Below are 16,099 nucleotides of genomic sequence, written 5' to 3'. Positions count from 1 at the left end.
ATACCTGAACAATCTGCAGGTTTTGAGTTGTAATTCATGTCTGCACCCCAAACACTTATCACAGGTTCGATTCCGTCAATTTTTTCCCTTCTGTGTTCTTGAAATCTCTATATACAACATACATTCACTGTACATGATTAAGTACTCAAAGTTCCCCAAATGACAAAGCCCTTGATGTTTGTTCTGCAGCTATTGTTATGTTTTCTTATTTCTTCTCAGTGTCTCTCAGTATGTACATCTGTTTTCTGAATAACAGCGACTGAGGTCTTGTGCTCTGCCAGCAATTGTGTTTCCTTCTCTTTGGAAAGGTTCAGTATGTTCTGGATAATTGCTTGTTATCTGTTTATTACAGTCATCCGTTTTACAGACTGCCACCGTCCGCAAATGCAGACCAGCCTGATCTCACAGAAAAAACCTAACTACAATCAATTCAGATGAATTTGTACAATTCGAATGGAACACCATGTATTATTATCCAGAAAAGCGATATTGAAGCCACATCCCTGGATCTGTCACTGACATGAAAGCAAATCAAGCTAAAATGTAAAAATGAGAAATGGTTATGAATTGCTACAAGATTGCGTTGTACTGTTGGACAACATATGACAGAATCGTTCTGTCTATTTGTACCATCCACTTTTCATTTCCACGTTCTCGGGCATCTGCATTTCCGCCATCAAACTACTTTGTCAGTGATGCTTGCTTTTAAATTTTAAGTGACACAATATCATAACATTGATGTGTACTACAATTTGAGTCTGGTGTCAAAATCAGACTCAAAGAATCAAGTAACACGTGAACTTATGAAAAAATGGGCTGTTACGCTCCAGAAATGTAATAAAAAAAATCAGTGCTTCCAATACATTTCATTTCATTTGTGATTTACACTTCTTTTTTCTTTCCTTTTAAAGAGACTTGAATGGAAACAATCTCACACATATCGGGAAGGACGACTTCACTGGTCTGAAGCACATGAGAATTATGTGAGTTGAATGTGAATCTTATTTCCGTTTAGTGAAGTTAAATTGTATGCAGTATATGTATATACCGTATATAAGCTGTAGTTTTGTAAAGGTTCACACTAAAACAAGGTTTTCTCCAGACAAATGATTGAGGTCATGCCCGGCTATTTGGTTTCAGCAATCAACTTGAATTCAAATACGAGTCTCAGTGGCTTTCACAACACGAGCTATAAATGGACCTCTGCATCAAAAGCTTAAGAAAGGGAACTAAGTGTGTATTTACAGTCGCTGACTTCATTCTAGTTATCTGATGATGAAAGGACCCTCCAAAACACATTGGAGACAGACAGCAATCTGATCGCTGAAAGTAGGCTATCTCAGGAGACACAACTTTGTAAATGCATCTGGTCCTTCGGGCCACATGGGTAAACTTTACTCCTTCTAAACAAAATAAACTATATCTGTGAAGTCGAGGAGCCCTGTTATCCACAGATGAGCGAGCAATCGTGGAGGAACAACTGCAAAACTCTTTTTTGCCATTATATGGGATATATGCAGATTAGGTTATATTTGCATATAGCACAGGAAGAATAAATCAGATTTTGGGCCCTCATAATTATGTGGCCGATGTGGTTAACTATGCATATCCAATGAGATAGAAAATCAGACAAGTCAAGAATGAAGTGCCTCTTATTGTCTTGTTTGTTTTAGATTTCAGTCTGCCTGATAAAAATATGAGATAAGAAAAAACTGTACTGAGTTTAGAATGGAGATAGAGAGAAATATTTTGAATTTTAGTGCATTACAGTACTAAACATGTTTTTTGGTTACTGTTATTTATTCATGTGGTCTTGTTGTCAAAAATCTTAATTTTACTGTAATAAGTAATTAACTTTGTTTTTCTCCTTTTTGTCTTACTAGGATGTGCACTGTTATATTCATCTTATATAATCATCAGCATTGCACATTCACATCTATCTCTCTTGTTTTATACAGAAATCTGATGGATAATCAAATAGTGACTATAGACAAAGGAGCCTTCAGTGATCTCAAGGAATTGGATAGACTGTGAGTTCAAAAAAACGTTGGTAACGCTTTAGATTACGGCCCGTAATGCACCGCATAATTCAACAGAATTTACAGCGTGACTAATTGTAACAATAATGTAAAACCCCTTTATGCCTCAAACATTGCATATTGTTCCCCTTCATCTACAAACATGTACATTGTTGTTACAATTAGTTAGGCTGTAAATCCTATTTCATTATTCAGTATATTGCGGGCTGTAATCTAAAGCGTTACCAAAAAGTTTTTTCCTACTGTATAAAGCTGCACCTGTTGTAATTGTTTTGCTTATGTAGTATGATTAAAATGATATATTAGAATATTTTAAGTAATTTAAAGCTTTTGTTTTCCCCGAGAGGTTTAAGAAGATTCAATCACGTTCTCTATTTTATTTTCCTAAATCATGAGCTGATATTGTCGTTTCGTCCCCTCAGGCGTCTGAACAGAAACCGACTCCAGCAGATCCCTGAGCTTCTGTTTCTGAAGAATCCCGTTCTCTCCAGACTGTGAGTGATGTTTCATTATCACACACTCATCAGGATATGATTCTTTACACAGAACCACCCATTCCCCAAAGATCTTCCCAGACATGTAAAGGCTAGCTTGCCCTTTATTTGGTCCATTTATCTGAAGCATTTTTTTTTTTCATTTTTACATTACACAATTACCAACCGGTATATACAGCACACAGATTTTACATTGAACATGATTTTTTTCTCATAAAAGGAAACAATAACCCCTAATCCTAATATCTTTAAAACCAAACATTAAGGGGTTACTTATCTCACCATTAACAGGATACATACAAACGTTTAATAATATTATTAACATGAATCTGAATTTAAACACAACCAATCGGATTCTAGGACAAAGATTCACCAACATTACAGTAACAATGTAAGTTTCTATACATATTCACAGTATGCTGACTGTAAATTTAATCACACTAACTATTAAATACTGTAATTTTATGACAGTAATAATCACAGTTCTGTAACTGCCGTCAAAGTTTTTGTATTTTATTACAGCAAAATTTTGATTAGTGATAGACATTACTGCGTTAATAACAACACAATTTATTGAATAAAAATATTTTTTATGTGAAAATACATAAAGGCATAAAAATTGAATTGAATTAAAAACTTTTTTTCCGTAAACTTTTGTAGTATTAAAATTGGAAATGTATAAAACACAAATCTATAAAAAAATAAGGCTGGTCCCAGACTAAAATTAATGATTGAGCTGTCTGAAAAACTGAAAATAACTTGCCCTGAAATATCTTAAAATATGTCAGTGTCATTGTTTCGTCTAAAGATGCACACCAGTAATGTTTATTTATTAGGCAATTTTATAAAAGCGACTTAAAACTACTTGTCTTAAGCTAAGCCTTTTCTGTGAAACTGGGCCAATATGTCTTAAAATTCTATTATTTAATACAAAATCTTTAAAATGTATAATTTTAAACTGTCACTGTAAAAAAAGTCTGGCAAGTGAGGCACCAGAAGTATCCCAAAAATAAAAAAAATCCTGTACAATTAAACGGTTTTCTCTGTTTATATTCTACATTTGCATTTTGGGTAAAATTACAGTTTTTTGGAGATCATACGTGAAAAATCTGTAAAAAGAGTAACGGTAATCTTCCTTTTTACAGTAATCTTTTGTAACTGACTCTGTTCCTGTATTTTTTTCCTAAACTACTGTGTTCTTCCTGGGCCTGATTAAAAAAAAATATTATAATGACTGTATTATGATTCAAAGGACAAATATATTGTAGAACTTTCTTGCCATCAAAATTTAACCATGATGCTTTGCAGATCTACAGCAACCTGCTGTATGCATGTTCTACAGTAAGGATTTGGTCACTCTACAGTAATAATGCTGTAAAAACAACAAACATTTGTTGCAGTCAACCAACCAATCTTTAATGTTGTTAACTTCTTATTTTATTTTGCCTGCTTGTTCAGACTAAAAGTTGAAATTGTGTCAAAATATGGTAGAGCTTGATTGGAGACTCACACCAGTAGATACTGTAATGAAGTGTTTTCTTCTTTTTAAAATTGGTAAGCCAATTTATTTTTCCATTCCATGTAGCATTACCTTTAGTTGCAGCTTACTTTTGCATAATAGTTGTTTTTCTCGGCTGTGCATGACCCTTCAAAACAGACCTGTGATGCGCCGGTTTCTAAGCACTGGACTACACGCTGTAGGTTGAACCACCGATCTTTTAATATGACTTTTAAACAACGTTTCTCTGTTGAGTTTGAGGATGGTTTGTATGGTATCAGTCTGTAGGGGCGATGGGTCAAACAGGATCCTATGGAGGAATGTGTGGGTGTACATAAGGAAAGACATAATGGGTGTGAACAAACAGTTAAGGACAGCTGTGTTGGCTTGGTTGTTTAGTTGCGTTTGTTCATGACTCTTCGCATGTTGCCTCATTAGCGAGTTACCATATGGATGTGTCGCATTCAGTCCATTTCCTGCGAACACCCCCATCCACCCACACATGCCTTTGGGGAGATACTGTATGTCTTTAAAAATAAGGTGTATGTTTGTATGCCTTGGGTTGGTAAACATCACAAAGTCTCGGTTTATGAAAATATGAGTCAGGTGTTTCTTTATTGCATTGGAAATGTTATAGATTAACAACCTCTTATACTAAAAATGTATTAATCTATAGCTTTAGAAAGTAATTGGCACCATAGTGGTGTTCTCCATGCACAATTAATTACCATACTTCATTAGGAAAGGAAATGACAGGGGGTGCTTGCTAATTATAATTGATTCCTAATTAGTATGTAGATTTTTCTCAACCCTGTCACTACGGCGTACCAAAATGATAATTTATGCTAACCGAGCGTGAACTTGTCTCAGAATTAGTGAATGTTTTAACACCAGTGACATCAAGAAAAGACTAATTACTCTTCAGCCTTTCCGAAAGATTGTGCAGTAGCGTGAACAAGTTCTCTTCTGAGGCTTAGTGAGCTCCCTACCTAGACTAAGGCATCTTAAACTGTACTGTAGACGCGCTACAAACTTGCAAGCAGTAGGGAGTAAATGTATTACTGATTATAAAAAAGTAAATGGAATTTGGTCTCGAATTAGGACTCGGATTTTAACTATGGATATTAAGTGGAGACTCAACACTCAACAGAGTCATTACACTTAATTAATATCCTAGGAATACCTTTCACACATTTAAAATTATAGCAAGTCATTTTCTGGAGGCCCAAATTTATGAGTTGTTTTTGAGTTGTCTTTGTTCCTAAATCAAGCTACAGTATATGTATTGAAGGCAGTAAAACATGTTTTTTATAACTGTTTTGATATCGTAGTTTTTGCAGTGGCTCTTTTGCGAAAAATGTCTTGACCAAAACGGGGAAAATGGCTTCGCCTTTCGGACAGTTCTCGGCCACAAGTTTTCAACGATGACCTTGCCTAGCTACGTGTTTGTTACGCGACTACGTATTCATGGCAAATATTTTTTTGGTGCGATTTTGAGAATGCATTTGAATCCACTGAGGCACGTAATACAGAGTTATCAATGTTATTTTGCACAATACCACTACCATTGTCAACGTCTGTACCTCCTCGATCCACTGTTCCAGTAAATTCCAGTAAAAAGCAATCCAAACTGTTATATATTTTACGTTTTACTCAGTCCTGAAAGGTATAAATAATCACATGCAGGTTAAAATGTACTATATTTGTGTGCTACATCTGTTTGTGTATTAAATACTGTGGCATTAGCTTAGCAACATGCTAGCACGCTCTACTGTGAGTTTATTATCACATGCACTTCATGTGAGTGGATGTAATAAGTGTTACGAGTATGTAGAGTCACTTCAATTTTAAAGAAAAAGCAACCTTAAAAACTGTTTGTAGACCGTAGACAGTAAGACCCTGTACCCTATATTGTTAGATTATCTGTAATGTTGTTCATGTCCCGTAAATTGAAAGTCAATAAAAACAGATACAAATGACAATTCTTAGAGTCTCACGCTTCAGTCATGTTATCACAGTTTCTTTGCTGTCTTTACATTCCGACGAAAGAAGCATTGCCTCCTCAAACATTTAATATACCTCTGTAAACAGTACGTCAAGCGCAAAAAGATAAATGCTAGAAAGAGGAGGACTAACAAAAGGAAACCAATGTGACCACTCAGACTCTCAGATGCCAGAATCTCTTGCCCGTTGCTTCCCACTCTTGCTTCTATTGTCGTCTTCTTACCCCTTTCAAGGGTTCTCAAATAAGGACTGGAGTGTAATATTTGTTGAGGTTAAGCACTCTTAGTTTCTGTACTGTTTGCTCTCACCTCTGGCGAACCCTGGTAGGGACGGTCTCGAACGCAAACTGAACGTCTGTCTGCAAACATCTTTGATTAAAGAGGTTTCCAGGGTAACCCTGCTCCCACACTCACACAGTGCATGGTGACTTTCTTCCCAGGGTTTAGAAGAAGGTCGTGCTGGCTTTCTGTATAATATGTCTATGGATGGATGCGTTTCGATGCAGTGAAGTAGAGGAACACAGTTGCTAACGTTTTCTTGGAGGAATCAATGATAAAAGCCAACAAAAGATAAGCAAAAACATTTCAAGCTCCTAGTCCAGGCAATAACACACATGTGATAATCGATAGGCAATGAGATCTATTTGGTTTGCTGTCTGGAGCAAAGCCATTGACAGCACGCAAGTGACAAATGGGTTTAATTAGAGCTCATGATTTGTTTTTTAACACTGAGATTTTCACATTTTTCATGGAATTTAGGTAACAATAAGATTCTGTGGTGTTGTTTAGAAACCCCCAGCCATCTCATCTGACATTTCATTATTGTACAATTGATGACACTTACAGAATTGATCTCAGATTGCTCGTTGTGCATCTGTGTCATTGCATTGGTTCAGTGATCTGACCTCTATCAGAACTCGAGAAGAAGATACAGAAATGATGCGCTTTATGTTTAAGGGTCATGGTCACAGTAACCTTGAAGTGACCAAACATATTGCATAAAATAAAAACGTAGGCACGACCAACATAGTCTATTCACATTAAGATTAAATATTGATATTGTAAAGAAGATTATTGTGTATTAAAAAAACAACACATACCTTTCCCCCCTTTGTGCTCATGTGTATATGAAGCACGTGGGAATTTTATCACGCAAATTGCCTTTCAAATGCCATTTTGGGGGGTGTTTCGTGATTTGCATACCTTTACTGACCCCGGCATTACAACAAAAGCGTGCATATAAACCATGCTATCAGCGGGTGCAGTTTGTTTTTAATAAATTCCCCGCTTGGTTTCTGCTTTTAACTTTTTTACTGCCTTGTGCCCTTTAAAGTAATTTAACTAAAGCAGCTTTTATTAGCAAAATAACCCAACGCTCTGTTCGTCCTGAAAGCTCTTGTGGAAGAGCTTTACAGCAGGATTCCACCCAACCTAAAAACACATGCGTTAAGAAAAGGTCATCAATGGTTTTCAGATGGAGAGCAAAGAGCTGAAATGACATTTGGGAATCCAAATGCTCTTTCCCTGAATGCCAACTTACTTCTTTACAGAACAGAGCAAGATTAGATATGCAATATAGATAACTTTCCGAATTTCTTTTCATGGCTGTGAGATTTAATGCATTTGTTACCAAAAAAACTAAAATACAGGAAAGCTGTACGTCACCTGCTCTCTCTTTGTGTCTGGTTTTATTTCTTATAATGAAATTAGTTTAGCTTAAACATATGAGACTAGTTTACATGTAAAATATACCTATATTGAAAAGTGGGTAAACTTAAAAAAATACCCTTAAAAAGGCAGAAATGTTCTGGAAGCTAAAATAATTTGTTATTTATATAAAAGTAATTTTTTCATGTTATTTACAATAAACTTGTACATTTGTAGTCCTTTTCTATAATTGGAGTTGGACTTGTTTTACTGCATTTTAAAAATATGTGAGAACTTTGTCAAATAAAACTTCCTTAAAAATGTTTTTTTACAGTGGAAATTCCAGAGCAAAGAAATAATGTTTTTATTGCTTTTTTATATAATTTTAGTCTATTTGAATGAATATGTCTCTTATATTAATACAATTATTGATCTCTTTTATTTATTTTTTATTAGTGACTTAAGTGAGAATGTCATTCAGGTCATCCCAAGGAGAGCGTTTCGAGGCGCTACTGACATCAGGAACTTGTAAGTTCTATAAAACGCACCCATGTGAGTAAATAATATCTTTTGTGTTAGATTTTTACTGTTTGTGATCATTTCAGACAGCTGGACAAAAACCGCATCAGCTGCATTGAGGAGGGAGTGTTTCGTGCCATGAGAGCCCTGGAGGTCCTGTATGTAGACTTTCTTTGTTTTATGTATAACAACCAAAGTTTGAGGGATAGTTCACACAAACATAACCTTTTTATTTATTTATCCTCATGGGGTTCAAAACGTGTATATGACTCTCTCCTCTGTGGAACACAAAAGATGAATTTTTGAAAAATGCTTTGTGTCCAAACAATGAAAGTCAATGGTTACCAGCCTTCTTCAAAAGATCTTCTTTTGTGTTCTGCAGAAGAAAGTCATACAGGTTTAATATGACATGAGAGTGAGTAAATGAAATCATTTTCATTTCGTTTTTGGGTGAACTATTCCCTAAAAGCAAATTAAGTGGATTTATAAAACTGATACGGTTAATTTTTTCATCAGGTTAAATATATGGATTCCATATTCGTTGTATATATTTTATTATGTGAATTTCATTTTCTTTATCTTCTTGTCTTTTATTAACCTCCACAGCACGCTGAACAATAACAATATCAGCTCCATCCCCATATCCAGCTTCAATCACATGCCCAAGTTACGTACCTTGTGAGTGCAGATCTCATTTTCTCTCATAACAGTTCAAGATCGCCAAGGACATTCAGCATAAACAATCGAATTTCATCTTATTTGGTTTAAATGAAATGGCCTTGTCCCAGATATTCTTTTCTTCACGCCGATGTTTTTATTTGACGTCTTATACACATGCTATTTTATGTATTGTATTTGTTCAGTAACATGTAAAGTACTTTCAGACACTCATTATGTCAATCATCTTAGCAGTTTATTTTGCAGTAAAGACTGAACATGATCCAAATAAATAATACATATGTTGCCTCCAAATCAGTACAGTCATTCATTTTTAATACTTTTTCATTTTTGTTCTGCTGTAGTCGTCTGCACTCGAACAGTCTGCACTGCGATTGTCATTTGTCATGGCTGTCTCAATGGCTCAGACAGAGACCAGCGCTGGGACTGTTCACACAGTGCAGTTCTCCAGCAAACCTACATGGCCTAAACCTGGCTGAACTACAGAAAAAAGAGTTCACATGCACTGGTAAATCTGAGTTCTTGACTTGTGGAACAGACTAACACTGATATTAAGCAAACTATAAACCTATTGCACTGCTTATTTAAACCTGTATAATCTTTTTTCAAGGTATTTTTGATTCAAGCCCCCAGACGTGTAGTCTAGTGTCTGGTTCTTGCCCCCCGATGTGCACCTGCAGCAACAACATCGTGGACTGTAGAGGAAAAGGTCTCACAGCCATTCCAGCCAATATGCCGGAAAGCATGACTGAAATGTGAGTGTTTCAGGTTCGGGTGATATTTAACATGTGTCTAATAAAAACGCTCAAGCTAACACAATGGAAACACTGATCTAAATGTAAACAGACACAAAACAGTATCTAATTTATTAGGAACTTTTTTTGTTTCACACTTATTTTGAAATATTTACTGAATTTATATATAATTACATTTATTTGTAAAGTTTCAAGTATTCCAAGGACAAAAAGGATGTTTAGAGATACTGTATCACTTGGTTGTGTTGTCCAAGCCAAACTTTTGTACTAACAACAATAACTCTTTCCTCTTTGTTATAGACGGTTGGAGCAGAATGGTATTAAATCTGTTCCTCCAGGGGCGTTTGCCCCCTACAAGAGACTACGAAGAATGTAAGTGAGCAGCAGTTTAAACAAACTCTGACACAACAATCACAACATGTGCAACATTTTCTCACAACATTTTGGTAACCGTCTTCTGAGGTTTTTGGAAGCTCCACAATGCAAAAAAGTTTTTTTTGCTTATTCCCCAAATCTTGGCTGATTTTTTGTTTGAAACATAAACTTTTTCTGATTTAAGAGGTTTTAGATAATTTTAGGAAACAAGACAAAAATGCCTAGTTAGAAATTTGGGTGCAGTGTTTGGAGAATCCAGTTTTTGCCAAATACATCAAGTTGGTTATAAAATGTTATCATCTTCTAATTCTGTCTTTTACTCCGTAGTGATTTGAGTAATAACCAAATATCTGACATTGCCCCGGATGCTTTTCAAGGCTTGCGGTCACTCAACTCGCTGTGAGTTCAAACATTTCATTTACTCTTTGGGTTTGTTTGTTGTGTTTACTGAATGTGTTTAAAATGACCGAAAATAGCCTGAAATGTTGTTAAAAATGTGCATAAAGAAAACGTTCTCATAATTTTATCACAAGCATTTTTATTGTTCATAAATACTTACAGTAAAATAATAATCAGTTTTATTAAAAACATATCAAGCAAGTTTATAAGACACAAAGAATATCTCTCACAGGGCTAAGAAAAATGAACAAGAAACAAGATAAACAAAATGATTTAATCTCGCCTTATTTAGCTGTTTAATTAAAGGACAAAACAAGACTTAATATCTTGAGTCATTTTGTTCCTCAAGTAATTGTTTCTTGATTTAAGAATTTATAAATATTTGAAGTGGAAACATGACATTCTGGCTGCGAGTCATTCAAAGCTGAGCATTGTTAATGTTAACATGAAAACATGAACTGTTTCGGCAACGTGGTCTGAACCCAGAAAACTGAAAAGGGTTGAAGTTAGGTAGAATTTTAAGTCACGTGATGCTTTCATTTTTTCCTTTAACTTAAAACAGTGTATGTAAATACACATTTTTACAGCTTTTTCTTAGATCAGTCAGATGGATTTTAAAAGTACACACAATTAACCTCCGCATGACACAAATGTCACACCACCAGGGCCGGACTAGGACACAAATTCAGGCCGGGAAATCTCACACTCATCCAGGCCACAAACCACAAATAGAAACCACAAATCTATTTTTTATCCTATCTTTTATTAAACGCTCCCACAATGCTACATCAGTGCTTAATTAAATGGACACTGCATTGTTTATGAGCAAAATAAATACATTTGGGTTTGAGAATGTTTTATGTTAACAAATATTAACATTTATCATGTGGCCAAACCACAAAAGCACGTTTAAAGGATTTACACTACAAGTCTATCTTAAACTGAAGATTCATTTTATCTGTAGGTTTTATAATAAAACAAAAATACACATCATATGCTTTATTTGTGTGCAGAGAAACATAATAAATAATCTCTCCTGCGGTGCTTTATGACTGTTTTCTCTTTAAATGCTTTTGAAGTTAGAAACGTGAATGTCACTTAGTTGATGGTCCCTAAATTCACAAATGTCGAATGTCCAACTTCAAGGCAACTTTATGTCAGTCTTTTATGGCATTCTTTTACTGAGAAAATGTCCTGGGCATAAGCTGCACTCATCTAAGGGGGCGCGTATAGTTTTGAGTGAGAGCAAAATAAATCCGCGTGAGAGCGGAGAGGTTTATGCTCGCACATCAATATTGACGTACTTTCGTGCTAAAATAATTTGTCTCGGTATTCTTCTGTAAATAAGCCATGGTCACCACATCACCGAGAAGTCCGGGGAAGCAAATCACTCACTGTAAGAATAATCTGTGCAAATTACAGTATTAATGGCAGCAGTTTTCCAGTAATTTACTGTGGCACATTTGTGTAATTTTCAACAGTTTGTTCGAAAATAAATGAACGTTAAACTTTGATAAGTCTTTATCTTTACAGAAAAAAAGCTATAAAGTAACATCCTCATGCAAAGCATTCTGGAAACCAAAATTATTAACAGAAAAAGGTTGACGAGGATTTCTGGTTCCCAGAATGCTTTGCATGATTCTGTTATTTTATAGTTATTTTCTGTGAAGATAAAGACTTAATAATGTTTAATGTTCATTGATCTTTGATCAAACTGTTGCCACTAAATTGCATAAATGTAAATCTACATTTAGTTGCAGTTAATATAAATCTACAGTAAATTACTGGCAACTTGCTCCATAACTACAGCAAATTTGTTTATAGTGCTGTAAATCAGTCCAGATCTGTCTGTACCAGCAAATTCCTAAAGATCTGACCAAGAGATACAGCAATGCACGAGTGCACGAACCACATAGTGTTAGATCTGCAAGAAATCTTTGCTGTCAAGAAAATATACAAATCAATGGTGCAATGTCTTGTTTCTTTGTGGTGTCCAACAAAAACCAAAAACCGTGAGCAAGAGAACTGAATCCTATTATTTAAGTCTTTTTTGTTGGTTTAAAGACCTGGCTAGCCTTCATCTGAGAAAATTGTGATTTCTACAATGTATCTGAGAGTAGAATGGCTTTGTGTTAGGAAGCCAATCTGTGCGTCAATCTTCCATAGAGGAAATGAAGGGGTATGAAATGGCCAAACAGCTCCATTGAAATCCTGCAGATGGACGTCTCTATAAGTGAGTCTCGTAAAAGCTCACAAGCATCATGAAGTAACCTGGTTTTTCTACAGTGAGATGTGCTCAAAAATACTGATGTGTGTAGAAACATTACAGGTAATGTCTATATACTGCAAGAAGTGATTTCCATTGATGGGGGAAAACAGCTTTCGCCGAAAAGTAAATTGTACTTTTGTTTCCAAAGCAGAAAATGCAATTTTCATGGGAAGTGATTTTTGTTCGGCAGTCAGGGGCAGAGAATGTAAAGCATGATGCAATGACCCAAACACAAAAGTAATGAGACACTAGAGGCCACACGTTCATATGTTCAATGCTAGTCTTCTATAAAAAATTATTGAATCAATACATAAAAAAAATATTTTTTAACTTAAAAAAAACTGAGCTCTTCGTATGAAAAATACTTTCTATTGAAATGCATTAGATTGAGTGACACGGAAAAAGGAATATCACAGACAACCATTCCAGTTTTGAATTTGACAAAAAAAAAATGTTTAGCCTGTCTAACATACATCATTAAAATGTCTTACTGTAAACTTTCAAATTGTTTGGATCTGTTGATATTACTGGTTTGTGAATTAGATACACATTTATAATTATTTCAAGCCTTCGTGATGTTTCGTTACATTCTAACAGCCCTCATGTAGTGTACTGTAATAATATAATCATTTTATCTCTTTATAATTGCTGCATATATTTCAAACATATATTCACAAGTGTGAGCTTGTTATTAATTCTGTTGAATTATGCATCAGCGGAGCGAGAAGAGCTCTTTGGAAACATCTGTTATGAGAACATCTCACCAGGGGTCTGATGTGGAAAGCGTGTGGTTTGTGTAAATGTAAAGACGCACGTCTGGCCTCCAGGGATTGCCATCCCCAGCATATCATATATGATTTCACCAGCAAACATGCACTTATTATATCTACAGCAACTCAGCGGGCGTTCTTCATCAGATGGAAACACGTTTGTGTTTTTCCATTAAATACAGATCTTTAATGTGCATGTGTGTCATGTTGATATTTATAAGTGGTGCTGCAAAGGCCACACTGTTATCATTGCAGATATTTAGGGTTCATGATTTTTCAAAACCCTAAATATTAATATATCATTTTTCAAGGACGTTGGAAACCAAACAACACTGAATGGAATTGACTTTAATTGAATGCAATAAGACATTTTTTAAATATCTTTTTGTGTTCCACCGAAGAAAGAGTCTGGTTTTTAATATTATTTTGCGTGAACTATCCCTTTAAAAGTAAGCGCAAACCACCCTAGCAACCAAATTTTGGACACTGCAAAGCATCGCAAGATTTTACACAGGCATGGACCATTCACATTTTCGTCAAATTCTGCTTATACTTAAAGGGATAGTTCACCGAAAAACTCAAATTTCCTGCTTATTTACTCAGACCCAGGTCATCCGAGAAGTAGGTGACATTTTTTATTGAGTAGAACAATAAAGAAGAATGTTTGATAAATCCGCAGCCCTCTTAGCTTCATATAATGGGAGTCTATGGGGTCCACCTGTCTAAGAGTTCCAAAAGCACATAATTCCAAAAAAAACGAATTCCAACACTCCCTTTCTGCAGGTGGCGCTAAACGCACCAGATGCTGGAATGCCACCAAATACTTCAAGAAGAAAATCGCGATCAGGATGTGTGCAGAGGCTGCACAGTATGACTAATATTATAAAAATAACTTAATTTTTATGAAAATATGTAATGATTCGATTCACAAGATGTCAACATGTCACCAGGAGGCACTCTTTTGGAATTCTGTGCTTTAGGAATTTTAAGACAGGTGGACCCCATAGACTCCCATTATATAAAGCAAAGAGTGCTGCGGATTTATCCAACAATCTTCTTTATGGTTCTACTCAAGAAAAAATGTCACCCACATCTCGGATGGCCTGAGGGTGAGTAAATAAACAGAAAATTTGAGTTTTTGGGGGAACTAGCCCTTTAATACGGCTTTGTATGGACTTCATGCATATTTTATTTGGATGCAAATTTATGTATTGCCTCACGTCTGAATCGTTTTTTACGAAATCCGCATTTAACCCTGCGGACCTGCTACAAATTGAGACGGTTTATCAACACTGTGAAATCTGATGTTAGTGTGCTTTTTTCACAGGGTTCTTTATGGGAATAAGATTACAGATCTGCCTCGAGGTGTTTTTGAAGGACTTACCGCATTAGAATTACTGTAAGTATTCAAATGCGTGATGCGGTTCCCTGCGGTCACCTGTACGCCAATGCACATTTACCGCCCACATGTGAGAAATATCATAACAGCGTTGCTTAATGGCCTGGGAAGGCAGCACTTTTAAAACTGCCAGCTATATGCTTATTGTAATGTTGGGGCCGTCTACAGTATGTATTTTTGACCCGTCTTTCATTCTTTCAGGCTATTAAATGCCAATAAAATCCACTGCGTTCGTGTGAACGTCTTCCAGGACCTTGAGAACTTGTCTTTATTGTCTCTGTATGACAATAAGATCCAGACTTTAGCCAAAGGGACGTTTTCGCCGCTGAAATCCATCCAGACACTGTATGAATCTTAATTATAATTAAATCATAGAACTGCTGTTAGTTTACGTAGTTTGCATTTTACTTGATTTTACACAAGCTCTGACCAATATGTGATCTTATCATTTGCTCTCTTTCAGACACTTGGCTCAGAACCCATTCGTATGTGACTGCGGTTTGAAGTGGCTAGCGGACTTTTTGCGCTCGAACCCGATTGAGACCAGCGGTGCGCGCTGCTCCACCCCACGACGCCTCGCCAACAAACGCATCAGTCTAATCAAGAGCAAGAAATTCAGATGTTCAGGTGGAAATCACAAACATGAGCCCATGACATACCAGCTGTATTTTGGGGAAGATTAAGCTAAAATCCGGCTAATTCGGATGAATTCATAAAATATGAATAGTACAAAAAACGATTAGAAAAAAAAAAGAAATTAAGCCCCACCCTTAACCCCGCCCCTACACCTTCCTGTCACTGGGGCGAAAGCAGGTTGTACTAAAATGTACAAATGAGAATGCACAAATTCATACAAATGATCCACCTTGCCGAGAGATTGTCTTGGATGTATGGTGTGATGCTTTGGTTGCTATTAGCTTTCCTGTAGCTCAGTGGTTAGAGCATTGTGTTAACAACGCAAGGTGGTGGGTTCGATCCCAGGGGATTGCAAATACCTATTTAAAATGTATAGGATAAAGCAAAGTAAGGCGTCTGCCAAATGCCTAAATGTAATGTTATGAAATGTAAATGTATTAATATCAGCAGAAGTAACATGCCACTATTATATGAATTTACAGGAATTGTATTTGTTTTGTTTTTTATTGAATACAAAAGAACTTTCTGTTTCATTTTCTTAACACTACATATACACTCATCTAAAGGATTATTAGGAACACCATACTTATACTGTGTTTGACCCCCTTTCGCCTTCAT

At 35.8% G+C, this 16,099-nt stretch overlaps 1 protein-coding gene across 2 annotated transcripts in view; it reads left to right on the top strand.

The window, feature by feature from the left end:
• slit1b (slit homolog 1b (Drosophila)) overlaps positions 1–16,099 on the top strand; it is a 34,301-nt gene that overhangs the window by 6,392 nt on the left and 11,810 nt on the right. For both annotated transcript variants that reach the window (XM_056758660.1, XM_056758661.1), the window contains exons 3-15: positions 912–983; positions 1,959–2,030; positions 2,462–2,533; positions 8,138–8,209; positions 8,287–8,358; positions 8,807–8,878; positions 9,223–9,386; positions 9,489–9,633; positions 9,934–10,005; positions 10,336–10,407; positions 14,774–14,845; positions 15,047–15,190; positions 15,309–15,472. In XM_056758660.1, the coding sequence (XP_056614638.1) occupies positions 912–983; positions 1,959–2,030; positions 2,462–2,533; positions 8,138–8,209; positions 8,287–8,358; positions 8,807–8,878; positions 9,223–9,386; positions 9,489–9,633; positions 9,934–10,005; positions 10,336–10,407; positions 14,774–14,845; positions 15,047–15,190; positions 15,309–15,472 (1,265 nt within the window). The remainder of the gene's footprint in view (positions 1–911; positions 984–1,958; positions 2,031–2,461; positions 2,534–8,137; positions 8,210–8,286; positions 8,359–8,806; positions 8,879–9,222; positions 9,387–9,488; positions 9,634–9,933; positions 10,006–10,335; positions 10,408–14,773; positions 14,846–15,046; positions 15,191–15,308; positions 15,473–16,099) is intronic.

Source organism: Triplophysa dalaica, chromosome 10, assembly GCF_015846415.1.
Source record: "Triplophysa dalaica isolate WHDGS20190420 chromosome 10, ASM1584641v1, whole genome shotgun sequence".
Lineage (NCBI taxonomy): Eukaryota > Metazoa > Chordata > Actinopteri > Cypriniformes > Nemacheilidae > Triplophysa > Triplophysa dalaica.
This window is presented reverse-complemented; position numbering and strand designations above follow the sequence as displayed.